Source organism: Kryptolebias marmoratus, linkage group LG12 (genome assembly GCF_001649575.2).
Source record: "Kryptolebias marmoratus isolate JLee-2015 linkage group LG12, ASM164957v2, whole genome shotgun sequence".
NCBI classification, from domain to species: Eukaryota; Metazoa; Chordata; class Actinopteri; order Cyprinodontiformes; family Rivulidae; genus Kryptolebias; species Kryptolebias marmoratus.
In genome coordinates this window covers 21,410,068-21,429,647 of record NC_051441.1, presented here as the reverse complement: position 1 = coordinate 21,429,647, position 19,580 = coordinate 21,410,068, and the positions used below count along the sequence as shown (strand labels likewise).

At 41.2% G+C, this 19,580-nt stretch overlaps 2 protein-coding genes across 3 annotated transcripts in view; one reads left to right on the top strand and one right to left on the bottom strand.

The window, feature by feature from the left end:
* Positions 1–37: 37 nt before the first annotated feature.
* Positions 38–12,856, bottom strand: scpep1 (serine carboxypeptidase 1). The gene is made up of 13 exons (XM_017438845.3): positions 12,711–12,856; positions 12,422–12,564; positions 9,521–9,610; positions 8,749–8,904; positions 7,999–8,073; positions 7,749–7,821; positions 6,545–6,582; positions 6,336–6,464; positions 4,452–4,536; positions 3,237–3,350; positions 2,997–3,134; positions 2,138–2,301; positions 38–291 (listed from the first exon to the last, which is right to left on the bottom strand). The coding sequence occupies exons 1-13, from the start codon at positions 12,769–12,771 to the stop codon at positions 229–231; spliced, it is 1,329 nt and encodes a 442-aa protein (XP_017294334.1). The 5' UTR covers positions 12,772–12,856; the 3' UTR covers positions 38–228.
* Positions 12,857–13,219: 363 nt separating this feature from the next.
* Positions 13,220–19,580, top strand: part of coil (coilin p80) — a 14,286-nt gene continuing 7,925 nt past the window's right edge. The window contains exons 1-3 of one of the 2 annotated variants that reach the window (XM_017438840.3): positions 13,220–13,548; positions 14,539–15,508; positions 17,022–17,111. In XM_017438840.3, coding sequence (XP_017294329.1) covers positions 13,298–13,548; positions 14,539–15,508; positions 17,022–17,111 — 1,311 coding nt within the window. In that variant the 5' untranslated portion in view covers positions 13,220–13,297. The remainder of the gene's footprint in view (positions 13,549–14,538; positions 15,509–17,021; positions 17,112–19,580) is intronic. The other variant, XM_017438839.3, reaches the window with a different exon arrangement.

Below are 19,580 nucleotides of genomic sequence, written 5' to 3'. Positions count from 1 at the left end.
AAAAAAATGACTTCCTGAAACAGAACAAACCAAGACATTTACAAAAGAAAACAATTTTCTTTATTGATTTATTGCCTGAAAAGTACAGAACATGTAATCAAATACAACTGATATGTGAAATTTGGTCTTACAAGAGAGAAAAAAAAAAGAAACGACAAAATAAAACTTGTTGGAAGGTCAAAGGATGATTGTGATTGTCAGAGCTGTCCCGATGAAGCGGTGGCTGAATCAGTCCTGCTGCGTGATCATTTTTAGCACCTGTAAGGCCATGGGTCCTTGGTCTGAGGGCACCTGAAACAACAAACACCACAGGGTACGAATGGTCAACGACTACAGCCCGGTAAGTCAACAACATACAAAGGAATCACAGAAACTCAGAAAATAATCTGGGTACGATCTAGAGACGGAATGGTTTATTAATAAACTAAAATCAGACCGGTCTCCAATCCATCACAGGGACACATTGAGACAACCATTCACACTCTCACTCACACCCAGGGACAGCTTAGAATTACCAATGAACCTAACATGCCTGTTTTTGGTCAGTGGGAGGACCAAATTACAAAACTTAACACTAAACACAAAGTTTCGGGTTAGGGTTAGGGGTAGAATTTGGGAGGACAACAAGATTAAGTGGTACCTAAATGACTGGAAGGCAACAAAATATGAGAGGTAGTGAGACTCACTTCAGGAAACTTCCACATAAAAACCCATCAGGACAAACAAGATGCGAGTTTATAGAAAACGCTGCAGTTTTATCAGTGAAATAAGACATTCAGCTGTAAAAATAATAAAGCTATGGTAAAGGGATGCCGTGACAACCTCAGTTTAAATACAATAAGCCTATGTTGAATTAGATTAATGAAGACTGGAGACATTACACTGGAAAAATAGAATTAACAGATGTATACCAGCATAATCAAGAATTTTAGTTGATATTTTATGTCATGATTATGAAATATAGTGTGGGTTTTCAGGTGTGAAGCACTTATTTGACCAAAAGAAGGACTGTATTTCTCAAATAAAACATGATATGGGGCGAACGCATTTAGAGCCATTTTCTTTTTCTCGTCTCAGACAGTTTTTGTAAGAAATCACAGCAAAGTTTACCTTTTGATCAACAGAACCTATGAATTCCAGTCAGCTCAGACTTTGTCTGCTGAACATTTACAGAAAGCCTTAAAGATGCAGAAACTCTGTCTTTTAAGAGTCAAGTAATCTGATTCTGGTCAGATTGGACAATGAACTGTTTCTGTTTGGAGCAAAAATTTAAGTTGAACTCTTTCCAAGTTTTTGTTCACAAAATAAATGAAAGTGAATGCTCAGAGCTAAAGGACTGGTGATATTTGTTGAAAAACTGAGGTGTTGAAGCTAAAAGAAGCAGGATTCTAGCTAAAAGCTGAAGGAGCACAACTCTAGCTAAAATGAACAAAACAGCAAAACAATAGCTGAAACCTAAAAGTAGCAGAAGGCTAGCTAAAAGCTACAATAACAGTAGCTAAAAACTAGAAATACAATCAGATCTTGTGCTATTTTAAGGAAAATATTTGTAAATAAAGTTAGATCATTTGAAAAATACAAAAGTCAAAAACCAAAAGTCATAGCTTCCATCTCCTGAATGAGCTGAAGGTTTGGACTGAATGGTTAAATAGCTCAAAGTATGCTGACGTAGTTAGATTGCAAAAAAAACGTACAAAAAACAAAAAGAGGAAAACAAAAGTGTGAATGCTGAATCAGCATTCACACAAGCAGCCATATCTCTTGACTAAATGAACAAAAGTCCCATCAGCTTTAACCTCAGACGGTCACAAATGAACCGAACAACCTCATCCCTTCAGTTCTTCCACAGCTGCACGCTCTTCAGAATAGCTGATTTTTCAAAAGTGTAAATAGTATATTACTTTATAATGATAGATGGTATTTCTTGAGTTAATAAAATTAAGAAAAAAATATAGCACAAATTGCAAAAAATTCATTTTTTGAACCGCTCCACCTCTAGAACGTTAAATGTAGTTCATCTTAAGATTGTGTGAATCCAGAGTTTGGTGCTACTATACACCCTCACGAGGTTTGGTAATGTTCCTGTAATTATCTGGGAACAAAAGAAGCTGAGATCTTAAAGAAGCCAGCCTATTACCATGTGGCCAGCTCTGAGGATCCAGTAGAAGGCAAAGTTCTTGTAAGTCTTGGCAAAAGCTCCAGTAACGCCTGGAGAGGCCGGGTCATCCAGGGGGGTCCATCTCAGCTTGTTGAAAGTAGGAAGTCCCTCCCACTTCAGCCGTTTCACCCACATCTCCTGACCTTGAAGAAGAAGAAGAAAAAAAAAGATTCTTGTCACAGAGGTTTTTTCCATCGAGCTCCAACAGCTGAAAGCTACAATTAGCGTATGCTAATTGTTCATCTGGTGTAGATTCTCAGTCTAGTGGTAATAAATCCAAAAAATGGTTGAAAACAGAAACAACTGGACTTCTATTCTGTAGCTAAAGATGTTTCGCTTCTCATCTAATGAGTTATCTCAATTCAAAAGCGCTCGTTATCGCCCGCTGTGTGTGTAAGTGTAAGTAAAACTCTGGCATTAACTGTTGGCGTAAATCCTGTCTGTTAGCAAAATATTTCATGTACCACTTGACAGATTCGATTTTATTGAAACTTGCAAAAAGTATTCAAGTAATCAGTGGGTGTATTTACAACTGATTATCTTTTTGAATCACTTCAATTCAAGATGGCTGCCTAAGCAAACTTACCAAACACAAAAATGGCTAAGACTACAAATACTGAGCTCAAATCTGATGTGGTAGGAGCTGAGAGTCATTCACAAAATGTACTCAGAGGGCTAATGCTTCTTGCAAGATCGTACAGAACGTCATGTTCAAGGTTTGACAAAAGAGCTCTTCTTATCACCAAATGATCTTAGTCTAAAACTCTGGCCTGAAAGGTGGCGGGGGATATGCATTCCTTCAAGGAATGCTGGGCCTTTAAGTCAGATGCTAACTTACCAATGGTGTCCACTATGAGATCCAGTTGGCCATTGTAGACGGTGACGTTGACGCCGGCTGTCAACAGCTGGTCGACTACATCCACCACAGGCCTCATGAAGTCTCCTGCCATGAAGCTGAACACCTGCTCTGCCTGACCTGAACACACACACGTGAACCAAAACAGGCTCAGAGAGACTCACAGAGGCAGAGAAGAACCATCTGAAACACATGGATGCAGTCCTGCTTCACATGCTGTACCTCCCCAGGTGACATTCTGAGGGATGATGGCCAGTTTCTTCCTTATTGGCCCGTTCATCAGCTCGCTTAGTGACTGCCGGTGCAGAGGGTGGATGTGTCGACGTGTCAGCAGGGCTGAAAAGACAGAAACAGTTTCTCAGTAACGAGAAGGTTACTGCAGGAATGTTGACGGGTGCCAAAGTAGCTACAGTCTGAGATTCAAACCTAATTTTATGATAATCCAAGTTAAAAAAAATGCCTACATGTTGATGTATGATCTGTATAAAAAGAGCTGAGAAAACCCAAGATAATATGTCACCACGGTAACCATACATCTGTCTCCAAGTCCATGAGAGGCAGACAGAAACAGACTGAAAAGTAAGCTTCAAACAGTCACTGTGCAAAAACTATAAACCAGATCTTAAAAATACTTGAACCGTGAGCAGCAGGAGACTGATGGTCAAACATGTTGTTTTTTATGTAGGAGTCTGACACGTTCAAAAGACCCTTTTAGTTTAATAGAGATTATTTTGAGCTGAAATCTAAATTTATGGAAGCTTGGCTGTGTGCTCTCTGCATTTTGATTCGAGAGAAAACTAAGTTCTATAGCAGTCAGAGACACACAGAGTAAAAGAACACAAATGTGTCTACATTTTGATGTATATGTATAAAAAAAAAGATTGTGGGACTAAGATGAGTTTGCAAAAAACTTTTAGGCAGGTCAATAATTAAGAGTAACATTAACCAGAAGTAAAATGTTCTACAAAAAAGAAGAAAAATCTGTAAAGATCATAAAATTCAAACAGTGATTGTGTAAAAATTGTAAGATCTCAAAACACCAGTTCAGGCATGTAAAGTCCAACTTTCTGTGATAGGTTTAAACTCTGAATGATGTTTCTACTGTGAACTTTGTCTGAGCTACAGAGCTCCAAAGAGGGCTGTGTTTTTCCCATAGATTTCACCAAAATCCCATTGATCCCCCCCCTCCAGTTCTTTGAAAATGTTGCCTATACTGTGTGATGTAACACCCGAAAATCAGAGTCCACTATTCCAGATCAAGCTGCACATTTTGAAGTTTAATTTGTATGTTTTATTTCAAAGCTGTGCAAAAAATACTGGAAAGGTTTAAAACAGAGTTGGATTTCTGTACATATCTGATGCAGAGTCGAATGTTGGGCTCAGATTCATCTCATGTAACCAAACCCGGCTAGTTCTCTTTGGATTCACTGAGCTTACCAATGAAGCTTTCTCCTGCCGCTGAGGTCAGCTTCTCATCTGGCTGCTGGGTCAGGATGTTGTAAAAGTTGACTCCATCAGTGTCCTGGTAGGAACACAGTATTATTAGTTTGGTTTGCCAACAAGAACCCACAAGAAGTTTGACTGTTGGAGTCAAACTTCCTGTTTACTGATCAGCCACACCAATAGGACCATCTGACTCTAGCTGTGGGAACAAGGTCCAGTTTGGAGAGGCTGTGTGAAAATGTGAATTTGGGTGTGAGGATTTATAAAACCCATATAAAAATGCCACAATACCTAAAACATGGAGTGAACTACACACTGCCAGTGCACGTTTTGTCCAAATACAGAATTAAACGATGTGCTGCGTATTTAGAACAGGTAATATCTATAAAACTACAATCATGATCCAATTGCTGTGTTGCCAGTTATACGTCTTGAGATCATATAAAACAAACAGTTCAACACATTCAGCTGCTACACTGGGGCCATCGAATGGTTTCAGAGAAAACCTCCCAATCAGTAAAAAACTGTTTTTACTGACTGGGAGGTTTTCTTTTCTTTTAATGAGTGTTTTTCTTTTAGTTAAACTCTATCATAAAACACTCCAGCGGTCCATTTATCTGATTTAAAACATTAATGACTTGTTTTTAGAGTTTTTGTCCCAAAATCCTGAAGTGGGGTGATTGTGTGAGCGGAGATACCTCATTCGTTAACTGCTGTAGGTCACTGAGGAGGTTACAGTGTCAGTGTTTATTAGGGAAAATAAAAACCAGAAGAAGAAGCATGTTTTGATAACAAGAGTGTTGGTTTGAAAATATGTTTCCTTTTTGGTCTTGAGTGATGCTTTCGGAAAATCGAGCCCCGCATTTCACAAGAGGAATGCCCAAGCTTTACAATGATGTCACACAGTCTGCAAGGAGTCTCCCATCTGGATTCTGACAGGCCACGGGTCTTCTATTGAAGCTTTGTAGTTCAGCTGCTCCTCTTCTAAACATTAACTCCACAGTCAGTCTCCAGACTTTGGGTTGCAATTTTCACACAGGCCCTAAACTAACTACATCCATCCAGCTTTCTTGTCCTTTGGGAGGCTGAAGAATGACACAGCTGAAGGGGTTCTGGGTCGGTTTACACAATTAATTACAACAAACTGAACCATTTCATCCCCACACTATCTGTATTTGATATTTACGTCACACTTCCGAGTGATCACAGAAAATGCTGAAGAGACCCTAGTAATTTTTTTTTTTAAAACTAGTGCAATTTTTTTAAAACGAGAGACTCTGAAAACAAGCTCCTTTCAGGACTTTTTGGTTTATATTTTTAAAGCTTTTAGCCAAAGCCTCACCTTTTCTGCGTCCCTTTCTGGCGACAGGTGCCAATCAGCTGGAGCTTTATGGTGTCAGAGGAAGATGATTGAATGCTTCCGATATGAAACGTTTTTTCCCTACTTCAGTTATTGTATCTATTCAGAAATAATTCAATTGTGATACCCATGACTGTTTAGACAACGGCAGGTTTGAGCCACATCTGGGAAAATTAAAAGTGACAAAACTAATGGCGCTAAGCCAAATAATGGCACTTCCACTCAAAAGGGATTTCAAAATAAAGCTACTTGAATCACCATGAACAAAGATTTATAATAACAGTAATGACAGCAAATTCAATAATACCAAAATATTCTTGGAATTTAAACCAATGAACCTCTAATGACATTTGTTTTGTTAGTTTTTGCTTCTGGCATCCACCAGGGGGTGCTGTAGCACCCTCCACACCCTCTCCTCCCACAGCCTTTCCATCTGTCTAACTTTGAGCGAGTCAATCACCCCGTCTGAGGTAATCATTTTAAGGCCGACAGGTTCATGTGAACAGCATGGTACTAACCGCCTCCACCACAGACTCCATCACGGACCACAGCTCGGTGGCTTTAAGGTACTCCTCGTTCTCCACCGCCTGCTTCACCTTCTCCGCTGCACTGGTGACATCAGACAGCCCGTAATCGTCCAGCAGTGACTGCGCACAGGAGAGCAGAGGGAGGTTCAGCGCAGCAGCTTGGCCCCGGAGGCGTCACTAACGTCTTCTGGGTTACTTACAGTCGAATACAGGTAGGGTCCCCACGTCATGACAGAGTCTGAATAAAGAACAAGTCCAACAGTGAGCAACAGGTAAACTTCCCCTGCTGAAAAATCATTAAGCACTCTTTAAAAGTCGGCCATTTTCTAATGTTTTTAAATCGCCCAATGCCAAGAGGTGAAAGACGGGTAATAATGGTTTTTGCTCATCTCATCAACCAGTGGACAGATTCTTTTTTAAAGTTAAAATTAAAAAGAGGTTATAACTCAATCAACTTTACAGATATTTGGCTAAAATTTGGTGTGATGGTAGCTGAGACTGATCCCAACACATAATCTGAGCATTAACAGTCTGCACAAGATCTTTGTTTAAACTTTTGCCATCAACTATATTTGCAGTAAACTCCATTTGTCAGTGAAGTATCTGTTGAATGACTGAACAGATTTTAATAAAACTTTCAGGAAATAATCACTGAATACACATCTAAAGCTGATTAACTGTCAGAACCAAACCAATTCAAGATGGCAGCTACAGCCAACTGACCTTAGAAAATAAAATAATGTTTATCTTTTAACCGGTTTTACAGATATTGAGCTAAAATGTGAATGTGCAGCTGATTCACTTATGGAGGTAATCTAATTGAAGATGGCTGCCACAGCTTATCAACATAAGCAAACACAAAAATGGTAGTAGCAGAGAGTCATTACCACCACATACTCTGAGCGTGACACCTTGGAATATTGCATTAGATCGCACATACCGTTATTTTTGAGGTTTTACTAAAACGGCCACAACTCTGATTTCTTAACATAAGATTATCTTAGTCTAAGGCTCTTGCAACTAAAACTAAAAACTCCACACACACAGACACAAGCAAAAACATTATTGGGAAATAACACAGAAGACATTTCTATAACTTCTCATGTGGTTTGAACATGTGCAAAGTTCAGCAGCCTCTTTGAAAGCGAAGAAACAAAACCAAAACTGGATTCGAAATAAGTATAACTTCCTGCCGACTGCCTGCCGCACGCTGATGCAGCATTTGTCTTGCTGTACTGAGGTCTGCTGCAGAAATCATATTGGCTGGTCAAAAGGGTTTGAACTGAATGAGGAGCAGTTCAACCTGTCTGCATCAATGTGCTCATAGTCCTGAATGCAGATGTGGAGCGTTTCTGTAGAGCTGCTTGTGAGAAAAGTCCTGAACGAAGGCTGACCGGTACTGACCCAGAGGGGAAATCCACGAGTCTCCAAGTGCCACACCAGCGAAACTGCACTTCACCGACCCCTGGGCTACGGCCTGTGGAGGGACACGGATTAAACTCTGAACCTGCAGTACCTGATCTTAGGTTAAATCAGTCACCTGTTCAAATAGAGTCATGTTATAGCTCAACAGCTCTTTAAACATTTGGGGGGAGGTGTTGTTTCCATTTGCTCATCATATTAAATACTCTCAGACTTCAAGAAATACACAAACCTTTGTGAGCTCCAAGGAGATAGCAGCTGCCATCTTCCCTCCATATGACTCAGAGAAGATGTAGAAGGGGATGCTCTACAAAGTTCAAACCAGCACATCACATACATTACTGACACTGCAAGGAATTATAGGAGTTATTTTCCAGAGGGTGTCATGCTTGCTGAATGCATCAGTCCTCTGATCATTATCTGGGGTCCATTTAAATAGACATGCCAATGAGGCGGACTAATACATTCAGCAGCCTCGGCACTGTCAATATAAACACGGTCCATCCACACATACAGAAAACAGCAACAAGCTAAAAGAACGTTGTTGTGCAAAAGTGTAGAGGTTTAATATGAGCTGATGTAGTGTTCTTTCACACCAATGTCTCATTTTTGAGAAAGAGTTTGTTTTGTGTGCTTTAAAAATGATGAAAGAAACTGACACTCATGTAGCCTGGATGAAGACTTCTGCTTCTTTCTCCACACTCTGTGCACCGTGACTGATGTCACGGCTAATAAGGTACTAACTGTTTTATAACTATTAGACAGAACATCACTTTAAAGATGACTGGACTACCCCTTTAATGTCCCACTTAAAGTTAGCATAAGTTAACTGTAGTTCAAATAAAGTTAGCTAAGGTGTTTCGAGTTCGCTCTTGTCCTGAATGCATCTTTTTCGCAATCAGTCCTGCAGATTTCATCCTAAATCGTGGATGTGAGGTGGTGTGTGTGTGTGTGTGTGTGTGTGTGTTGACAGCTGACAAACCTGGAACTCTGGTTTCTCGGTGAAGAAGTGTTGGAGCAGCACCAGCATGTCTGAGGCCACTGTGGACACGTTGGTGGCAAATCCATCAGGCCCGTCGGTGTAGCTGAAACCAGTTCCCACAGGGTTGTCCACGAACAGCACACTGGCTGCCTGCACCTAAAGGACACCATACACACGCACGCACACACACGCACGCACCACAAGTTTTTATGTTTCAACTTTATGTCAAACATTGTGAAAAATACAAAAAAATAAATAAATAAAAATGGATAAACTTCAAATTTAGGTAGGCTATTGAATTCAAACAAAATAGTCACACTTTGATAAACCCAATACCCACCTTAGTAAACCAATCCTTTGAAAATTGGGAATTTTGTGACATCTTTTAAAGATGTGTCAATTAAACTTTGATGTCAGATGCTTCTCACCAAGCATGTAACTTTATCAGATAACTTTTCATATAAAAGTTATTGAAAGGTCAATGGCAGAGCAACTAGTGAGCTTCATGGATAAAAATTTGCTTCCATCTCCCCATTTCCAAAAAAAGTTGGGCCGTTGTGTAAAAATGTAAATAAAAATTGAATGCAGTCATTTGCAAATTTCACAAACCCATATCTTACTGATAAAGGACCACAGCGAACACAACAAATGTTTAAAATACAAAATTGTATCGCTTTTTTGGTAATTTTGTACTGTAATCACAATTATTTTGACTCGAAACTTCAAAAACACTTGAAGTGTGAGCACTTTAAATTCCAAGTCACCACCTTACCCAGCTGGTCTTCCTGGGCTGCAGGTCCCTGTCCAACGGTCCAATCTCCTCAAAGTTTCCAAAGCCAGTTCCTGATCCCCCTGGTCCACCCTACGTGCACAGAGACCGGCAGAGTCTGTTCGTTACTCAGGGAGTGGACATGGACATGGACATGGACATGGACATGGACAGACAGGCAGACAGAAGGAATGTCCTTGGGCTACTTTGTTGTTTGGAGGGAGCAGACGATTTGCTAACAAATCAACAGAGTTGATGGTTAATCTCAGCTACTACTAGACCAATGTTTAGCTCAATAGTTCTAGCCATTTTAGTGTTGGATAATACCAATTATCTGTGGTGGCCATTTTAAATTGGGGTTACTCCAAAAGTTAATCAGTGGTAGATGCACATCCCGTGATTAATTTCAGTCTTTTAAAGTGGTTCATGAGATATTTTGCTAAACAGACAGACAGCGCTGACAGAGACATCGCCAATCTTTTAAGTAAAAATATCTCATATTGTGGAATGCTCAAGGTATAAGTTGGGGATCACTCTCAGCTACTACCACACCAAATTTTGGGTCCACATGTGTGAAATTGGCAAAGCTACAGCCATTTTTGTGATTCATAACGTCATCCAATCTGCGAGTTATGTTAAAGTTTGCCCAATGGCTTGAGAAATATTATGTTGACAGACACAAGAGCGCACAGACACGAGCAAGAAACATCATCACCTGCCTGTCAGCAGCAGGCCGTTTCATAGAGCTAACTGTTTTTTTTTCCAGGCAGATCAGTAGTTCCTCTTCGTCAGACATAAATAGAAGCAGAACAGGTCTTATTCATCTAGTCACACCACGTCTACAACATATCCCATGGTACAGAACAAGTTCCTCAGAAGTTTAAATTTATAGGGCTGTAGACATTTCAAAAATGAAGTAGACTGCAAATATGCACATTTGGATGTACAGTAAACTGTTATTCAACAACCATTTCTTCCTAACCAAAGTTGAGGCTGTAGAGCAGGGGTGTCAAACCCAGTGACGCAAGGGGGCCAAAATTAAATATTTGGTCCTAGCCAAGGGCCAATCACGATCAATATTTATAAAAAAATTACGTAAATTAACCTTAGTTTAATATGTATTGTTTCAAATCATTCATATAGAAATATCAATTACCTTTTTCCCCAGTTACAGATTATACAGAATTTAGAGCAAACATACTTTAATGAACACAGACAAATAGATCAAACTTCAAAAAGCTCATCATTAGCTGTCATTTCTTACACCTCACTCAGCTTATAAATTTATTTTTTAACATTAAAACAGACAAAAACCTGATCATACAGAAATTAAAACTATATATTGTTGGCTTCTAAGTCACTGTCAGAGAAAACTTCACTATTTAGGCTCAGTTTTTTTAAGCAAAAAAAGAATCAAGAATCAAAGACTCGATCTGTTCCAGACTAGAGGGCCGGACCGAATGAAATTTAAACTTTATCTTGGGGGCCGGATGAAATGTTACAGAGGGCCGGATCTGGCCCGCGAGCCTTGAGTTTTACACGTGTGCTGTAGAGGCAACTATCCTCCATCATTATATAATTGGTCAAAGTCAAAGTGCCATTTAGCCGTTAAAAACAATACACATTTTAAAATGCTACTGTTCAGATGTTCATACCAAGTAAATACATTTAAAAAGCTAAAAAAAAATGTCAATAAATAGATAAGAAACACGATGAAAACACTAATTTAAAACCATAAGAACAAAACTGTTTAAGAGCCCATATTGCTGTTGGACAAAAACTGTGGTTAAATACGATGTTCCAGATCTTCATTGCTCTGTAGTGCCTCTTACGGCTCCGTTACACTCCAGAACAAGTCAAGAAGTCGGTTTCGCGGTCACATGGTTGGGACCACCCATCCTAAGATGAGACGCATGTCATGGCGCCATCCGTCCCGTCATTCATCTGTCAGTCTGCGGGCAATTACGTGTTCAAGCTCTAAATCAATGACCCTTTAACATGGAGAGGTCAAACTCCACAGCTGGACACCTCATGGGTCAAATATGATGCCTGTTGAGTTCAAGGTTCATGGACTCAAAGGTCAAGGTCACCCCTTTGATAAAAACTTGTCTCTGCTCCTACATATGACCCTTCTGTTACCTGGTTGGTTGTGTCCGTTGGTTTGTCTGTGTTACCAAAGATCAGGTAAAAACTAATGAACAGATGTGGATTAAAATTCTCAGGAAATGTTGGGATTGAAGCAAAAAACAACAACAATGGATTACATTTTGATGCTGATCCAGATTATTATCACTATTTTTTAATCACTCTGTGGCCTTGGAGGAGGTCTACACTCTGAGTGCTTCTAGTTTTCAACTAGAATATAGTGGAAATAGCCACATTGCTGCTTTTAATGCTGTGATAATATTGAGCTCTCATACACGTATATTTGTTGGGTTTCTGTGATCAGACTGGATTTTATTTTTATGGTTCTAAAAGTGATTAGACAAACTGAATAATTTCTATTAATTGCTGAATAATCAGAGGCTGAAGGAGCCATCTGTTTCTGTTCTGGTGAAGTGGAGGTGCTTTGAATGTTTTTTAGTTTGTTTATTTATATAAATTAAAAAAAAAGCTTAGTCTAAAAGGAGTCATGTGGAGACAAAAGGTCACAAAAACTAGATCACATGATTTAAACTGACAGTAATTTACCAAGAACAAACAACAACAAAGAGTTGTGTAAATAATTTATTATCATTATTATTACAGTTAAATTTGACTCAGTTTTAGTTTTATTGAGCCGAGGGGATGCCTGGAAATGGTTTTTCCCCAAAAGGGGTGCACGGCCTGAAAGGTTACAGAACCACTGTTCTACACCAAAACTTCTGAGCGGGGAAAAAAAAGTCCCGTGTGAGAACTTCCTACCTGCAGCCACATGACCAGAGGCAGATCTTTGTATCCAGCAGACGGACTGTCCGCATAGTACAGCCACCAGAACATGTGGGCCCCGGCTCTCACCTCCACATAGTCCCAGGCTTCTCCGCCGGAGCGGGGGGCAGAGGGGAGCCCTGCAGACACGACACACAACACGGTCACCGGGGGCCGCCCCTCCGTTCTTTCGCTTTCTGTACACTTAAAAAGCTGAAGCCAAAGGCGAGGAAAACCTTGCGGAAAGTCACCGTGACGACAAGACACGAAAGCAAAAATATCCTACCGTGGCGCACGACAGCAGCGAGGAAAAGCGTCAGACAGATAAGCTGTGGAAACCGAGCCATTGTTGGGGAGACCCGCTCCGCTTCAACCTACAATTTTAAACGGGGCGGAGTCACGTGACTCTACCAGGGTCACGTGAATCCACCGGGGTCAGCTGACCCACTCCCTGTTTCCTTTTCTGAAATGACTTTTCCCTAATGAATTACAGATGTTTTCATTTCGTTTTAGTTGAAGCAGAACTAAACCGTACCAGTTTTATACATTTAAACTGTATATTATAAAATATCTACGTTCGAGTTATCAAACTTTTTGATGCACGTTTAGCTTCTTCATTTTGTTTTTTGTTTACAGACAGGCCATAATGTTTAAATGTCCTTTCCGCGACAGCAGCCAAATTAATTATTTACAGTTTCTCTTCAAAAAATTTTTTAGAAACTGTAATGAAGAGCTGCGGAGAATGGCCTCCAAGCCGCCAGGGGCAGCAGCATATGTTCGTTTTGTTTTGAAAAGTCTGAGCGGAAGTGTTGTTGAGCGCAGCGAGGCGGCGGCATCAAGCAGCGTGGTGGTTACAGCCGGTTACAGCGTGTCATGGCGGCTCCCGGTCCCAGCTTCATCCGGCTCCGGCTGTTCTTCGACTACCCGCCGCCGGCCGTGGTCGGGTGCCGGATGTGCTGGCTGCTCGTTGACTTGAACTCGTGCCGCTTCGTGGCGGACCTGGAGAGCACCATTCGGGAGAGGTTCGAGTTCGGCCGCAGGAGCATCCTCAGCCTGTTCGTGGAGGACTGCTACCTGCCGCACACCGAGAGCATCTACGTGGTCCGGGACAACGACAGCGTCAGGTCCGTGTGCGGTGGTGATAAAACATGAAGTCTGTATCAGTTTGAGCTTCCCAAACAGGTCCAGTTACTACAGATAATAAAACTCTATCACGTGTTATATTGTTGACAAGTTTGATAAGATTCCCTGAAGGGGAAATAAACCAAAGCTCCCTCATGCAGCCTGTTTCAGAGCTGCTTTAAGGACTTTCACCATGGGATGTGTTTTTAAACTCGCCTGTAGCCTCACAATAACCACTGAAGAGCTGCTTCATTCAGCTCTGCACTTTACAGCCAGTGATTGGATCCCACTTTCTTTTCTGGACGAACTCAACACAAAACTCCCCCCTCTTTTCTGTAAACTTAGCCAAATGAACCAGAACCCAGAAGAGAGTTTGAATTTCCATCATCATCATTATTATTAACAGCTGTTAGGAGAGAAACAACAACTTTGTTCTCAGGATCTGAGGGGAAATGGTTTCAGTAAGCTTTGAGGCAGGTCAAACCTGTATTTAGCTCGATCCATATGCAATCAGATCGCTGTAACCCTTTATTAATGACAGATCTGAACAGCCTCTTAGTGTTTCATGACCCAAAGTGTGGTCACAAACCCAACTTCTGGGACCTCTTCTCTACACCATCTGATCTGTCCATACTTAGAAAGCTCTGCTTTAGGCTCCCAAACTTTGCTGCTACTTTTATCTTATTATTGTCATGGGGAGGGACTGATTCAAATCTAATGTCCTGAAATAGTTCTGACACTTCTTTAGGTTCTGAGTCCACAAAAATGATGATCCCAGCAGTCTGTTTCCTTGTCAGATATGTTGAATATTCTGGAATTTAAGAATATATATATATTTTTTATATAAATGCAGTAAAGTAGAAGTGTATCAAGAAGTGTTGAGGTATTTGTTAAACTGAAGAGTTTCATCAGTGGGTGGGCTCGACTGGGGCATTTGTTTGGCTCATTTGAACATGTCTGACTCTTCATTAACAGATATTTCTGTTTGCTAGGGTGAAGGTGGACTGTCTGGCTCAGGTGAACGGGCACGGCAGCTTTTCAGATCCTGCGGCAGAGACCTGCAGAAAGCGACAAAGAGACACGGGGGAGGATGGATCAGGAGGCGAAAGCTTGAGCGCACACTGCAAGAAGAAGAAGAAGAAGAAAAAGAAAAGGCTCGAGGAGACCTCAGCAGAAGAGACTCATTTGGTTACGGCTGCCAACAAAAACGAGAAGTCACAAGGCAAAAAACACAAAACGAAGAAAAGGAAAAAGTCGGCGGCTAACAGCCACGCTGCTACCCCTAAACCAGCTGCTCCACCCCACAAAAAGGCACTTTGTGTCAGCGGGGAAGTTAAGAGCTCCAAGAACACCCTGACGGCACAAGGTAAAGAACAGAACACGCCCTCGTCAGATTCTAGTAGCAGCAGTAGTGAGGAGAAAAATGCTTCTGGAAAAAAAGCAGCCAAAGCATCGTCATCTGTCCCTGCTGCGTCCAAGGCAAACACCAAACATGCCCAAACCCCCGCCCGGACTCCCTCTTCATCATCCTCAGAAACGGACTCCTCTTCAGATGAGGCTGTTAAAGCCCCACCAAAACCCAACTCTTCAGCACCCACCACCTCCACCTCTAACTCACCTAAAGCTGCTTGCACCTCACAGACCACAAACTCTTCCCAGAAACCTGCTGCCGGACCGGTCCCGCCCCCCCCTGACACTCTCACAGAGGCTTGCGATCAGGACAGTGAAGACGACATTCAGCTGATTATCAAACATCCTCAGCGTCCTCCCCAAAGCATGGCCGGTCTCTGGGGGGACCGCAGCAGGCGGAAGGATGGGTTTTGGGCTGGTGCTGGTCCTAGAGACGGGTGGAAAGATGAAGGCAACAAAAAAAGGCAAAGTAGCTTTGAGTCCAGCCACAAAGATGCAAAGGAGCCTTCCTACCAGACTGATTCTTTGACCAACGTGTCTGTAGTCCTCCAGGTTTGTTCAATATCCATTTACAGTTCACACGGGGTCACTGTGACTTCACTGGTTTTACTGCCTGTCACTGAAAACTAAAAGGCAGGCAATAATGATTATAATGATAATAATTTTGCCCATGTTTGTACATGTGTCTGTCTGCTAGCAAAATATCTCATTGACACCTGGATAAATTTTAAAGTGACCTGCAGAAAGTAATCATTGAACACATCTTTAACTGATTCACTTTTAACTGATTAAAGTTGGTCGCCACAGATAATTGACAATAACCGATACAAAAATGGCTAAAAGTCAGTCAACCTTTACAGATATTGAGCTAAAACTTGATGTGGTAGTAGCTGAGGGTCATTCACAACACATACTCCTGAGCCTGACATCTTACAATATTGCATGAGATCGTGCATAACGTTATTTTCCAAAGTCTGACCAAAACTGCTACAGCGCCATCATTTCTCACCATTAGATGAGTTCAAACCTCCAACATGAAAGGCTATGTTGTGTTTTTGGAACTAGAGTGCTCAGTAAGGATGTGAGGATGTTAGTCCTGCCTACTCCCCCGCACACAATCATGGTGTTGCATGACCTTTCTTTTAAGCACAAAATAGGTAAATACAGCTAAATGTATTCAAACCTATGGCAGGATAGTAAGAACTATGTAAATCAACAAAAGTCAACACCTGGAAAAATGATCTAGATGTATTTTTCTTTTTAATTCGATACGGGTGAAGTCCCATTTGTTTACATGGAGGTGGCAGGACTTCATACTTGTACTGGCATCATCCTGTGAGGATGCCGAACCCCTTCCAAATTCACCTTTTGGGATCCCGCATGAGGTCCAGGATTATAAAAACACGTTTCTGGTGGTCCTGTGGCCGTCCAGCACAATCAGACATTAACAGTGTTTGTGACCGTTGCTCCTGTTGCCACAAGAGGGAGGCAAAAGTTCTTCCTGTCAAAGTTTGCACTTAACAAATTATGCTAAAAGCACGTGGGGTTAACTCGTTTCAGGCAAAAGTTTTAAATTAATGAAAAATTGGAGAAATGTGATGTCTTATTTCTATTACTGCTCATATAGCATTCTAATATGCTTTTGAACAAACAGTATGTTCGAATCAAAATCATTTCCTTTTAACTTCTAAATGTATTGCAGCATCTAAAGCTAATTAAACAGGACAAGAACTGCTATTTTTCACTTTATTTGGTTACATAATTTATAAAAAAAAAACTAAAAAAAGAAATGCTACTTTGCTGGTGAGACAAATGTGCACACTGAAGCAGAGCTCTAACTACTCTTCTGTTGGAAAAACAAGGTGAAATGACAGGTAATCAAAGCAGGATAGTTTTTATTTTTGTTATGCATCACTACACTCAGTTAAATGCAGGAGCCCCTGTCTGAACCAGGTTTTACCAGTGTAAACACTGAAGTGCGTATGTAGACACGATCGCCGCGTTTGCTGGTGTGTGGAAGAGCTAAACTGACTCCTGGACTGTGTGACTACGTGTGTTTCTATAGAACGGAGCAGAAAGTGTTCCTCAGAAGGACTACAGCTCTATGCCTCTGTTAGCAGCGCCGCCACAGGTGGGCCAGACCATCGCTTTCAAGGTGAGTTTAGTCTAAGAAGCCCCATTGAATCTGATCTGTTAACAACACTGAAACAAACAGCTCCACTTTTACAGCAGCTTGAGAGGGAAACAAACTAATCTAAAACATTTCAGTTGTGCATTGCTAATTTTTTACTTTTTTTTAATATATTTTTGATCCATCCAGGTTCAATATTTGTAAAAACCTATCCAGCTGTTTTAACTGGTCTTCACCTCCAGCATTAGATTTTCTAGTGATTAACACAAAAAGCATACATTTCAGTGACGTAAAAAGAACATAATCCACATAAATCATGGTTTAAGTTTGAGTTTTTACAACAAAACAAAGAAGGATAACATAAGAATAAAAATCATGAAGTGTAGGTGAAAGTAAAAAAATGAACAACAAATATCTAAAGTGGTTACACAAAAGAATTCCAAAAATAGTTAGGTCATAAATCTAAATAAAATAGTAGTACGACCATTTTTCAGTCTGTTTCACAGCCTGATCATTTAATCACTTTAGTTGTCTTCAGATTTTTTTGTCCTGAATGTTGAAATTCATGGTTTGCATCATCTTTAAATAAATATGGTGACACAGAGGATGCCTCGTAGACTCATTAGACAGCAGTACTGTTAATATGACTACAGCTGTTACTTGATGGAGTTGGGTAGGAGTCTCATTGTGGGTTTGCACGAGGCTGGGGGGTCGTGTCATGGAATTAAAGTGAGGTGTACAGATGTTACAGTGGTCTAATGTTGGAACCAAGGAATATGTGAGGGTACCCACACACATCATGAAGGTTCTCATCTCCCAAGCCAGGCAACACCTTTCTTCCTTTTCTTTCAGCTGTTCCCTTTTCAGGGGTCACCACAGCGAGTCATCCTCCTCCATCTAACTCTGTCCTCTGTCCTCACTCCAACTACGTCCATGTCCTCTCTAACTACATCCATATATCTTCTCTTTGTCTTTTTCCTGGCAGCTGCATCTCTAACATCCTTCTACCAATATACCCACTGTCCCTCCTCTGCACATGTCCAAACCATCTCAGTCTGGCCTCTAACTTTATCTCTGTCGTTCAACCTGTGCTGTACCTCTGATGACCTCATTCCTCATCCTATCGATCCTTGTCCCTCCCAAGGAGAACCTTAACATCTTCAGCTCTGCCACTTCCAGTTCTGTCTCCTGTCTTTTTATCAGTCCCACTGTCTCCAAACCATACTTTTTCCCAACACTCCATGTAACCCTGCACCGTGTCTCCATGACTGGAATCAGCCGGACTACGGGTTCACCGTCACATGCAGGCTGCCATTTCTACCAGAGCAGAGACGGCTGTGTTTAGACTGGTGCTGGAACCAGGAGGCATGGGCTGATAATGAGTGGAGTCGTTTCATGGCCAGCAATGGGTTCAGTTCTGCATTTCTGTCAGTGTTGTGGAGAGACACACCAGTGTCAGTCCTGGCATCATGGTGGATGGTGGATGAGCCATAGGGTCGGGGTTCAGGAGACCCCGACAACACAGAAGTTCATCAGTGACATCTTATGTCAGTCTGTCTTACCCCTCCTAATACAGCACCCTGGTACAGTCTTTCAGCAAGACAAAACCCACCCACACCACTGACACGTGTCTCTATAGACTGTGCATTGGGTCCCCAATCGTCCTCCAGGTCCAGCTGGTCCGAGATCAGCTCTAGCCCTGATCTAGGGCTGATCTGACGGATTTTAGGACCAGTTCCAACGGCTGTGGGCCATTTCATTTCCTTCCCACCACTATGTCTTAGTGCTGAACTGTTTCTGTCACTAAGTGTGTTTAAAACTCTTTTAAACTTAGTTCTGTTTGGGGCATGTCGTGGCTGCAGATTTTGACCAGAAGGTGTGTGGGAGCCAGTTGATGACAGCGTGGGTGTCAGAGCTAAAAATGCAGCCAAAGTCTGAATCTCCTCTTCCTCAAGAAACAGTTTGATGTGAGACTTTTTTTCAGGGAGACACAATCCTCTAGGCTGTGTAACAGTATCCTCTGAATGCAAAGGCTCATAAACGTTACACAAATTACAGTTTTCTTTTGTTTGTTTTTTTAATGTACAGCTTTCTGAATACAACTTTTACTGCTGAGGGTACAGCACCTTGCAAAGTATTCATCCCTTTTGGTAATCATTTTATTTAATTAGCTTAAAATCTGAAATTAAATTAGATTTTTAGTCTGAATAAAAACAGAATTCTTCAAAAGAAATCTAGATTAATGAAGTTGCATGGTAGAAAACATGTTTTAAATCATAAAAAAATCAAACTGAAAAATTGCGTTGCATCTATTCATCCCTCAAAACTCAATACCGTGTCCCCACCTGTCGTGTTAACGAAGGAGAGCATTCAGTCCAACTGTATCATCGTGATTAGTTTATTCCGCATCACACCAACTCTCAGCATAGACATTTTCTTTTTTCAGCAATCAGCGTCACCTGTCTACTTAAGCCTGACGCACCCCCCCCCCCT

What these genes read in the sequence shown, in the direction of transcription:
- scpep1 (XM_017438845.3), bottom strand. Translation starts at nt 12,771, where the DNA reads ATGGCTCGGTTTCCACAGCTTATCTGTCTGACGCTTTTCCTCGCTGCT. An exon ending in CTCTGGTCATGTGGCTGCAG is followed by an intron (nt 9,611 to 12,421) that starts GTAGGAAGTTCT and finishes CTGTGCACGTAG; the next exon opens with GGTGGACCAGGGGGATCAGG. An exon ending in GGCAGGAGAAAGCTTCATTG is followed by an intron (nt 3,351 to 4,451) that starts GTAAGCTCAGTG and finishes CTGTCTTTTCAG; the next exon opens with CCCTGCTGACACGTCGACAC.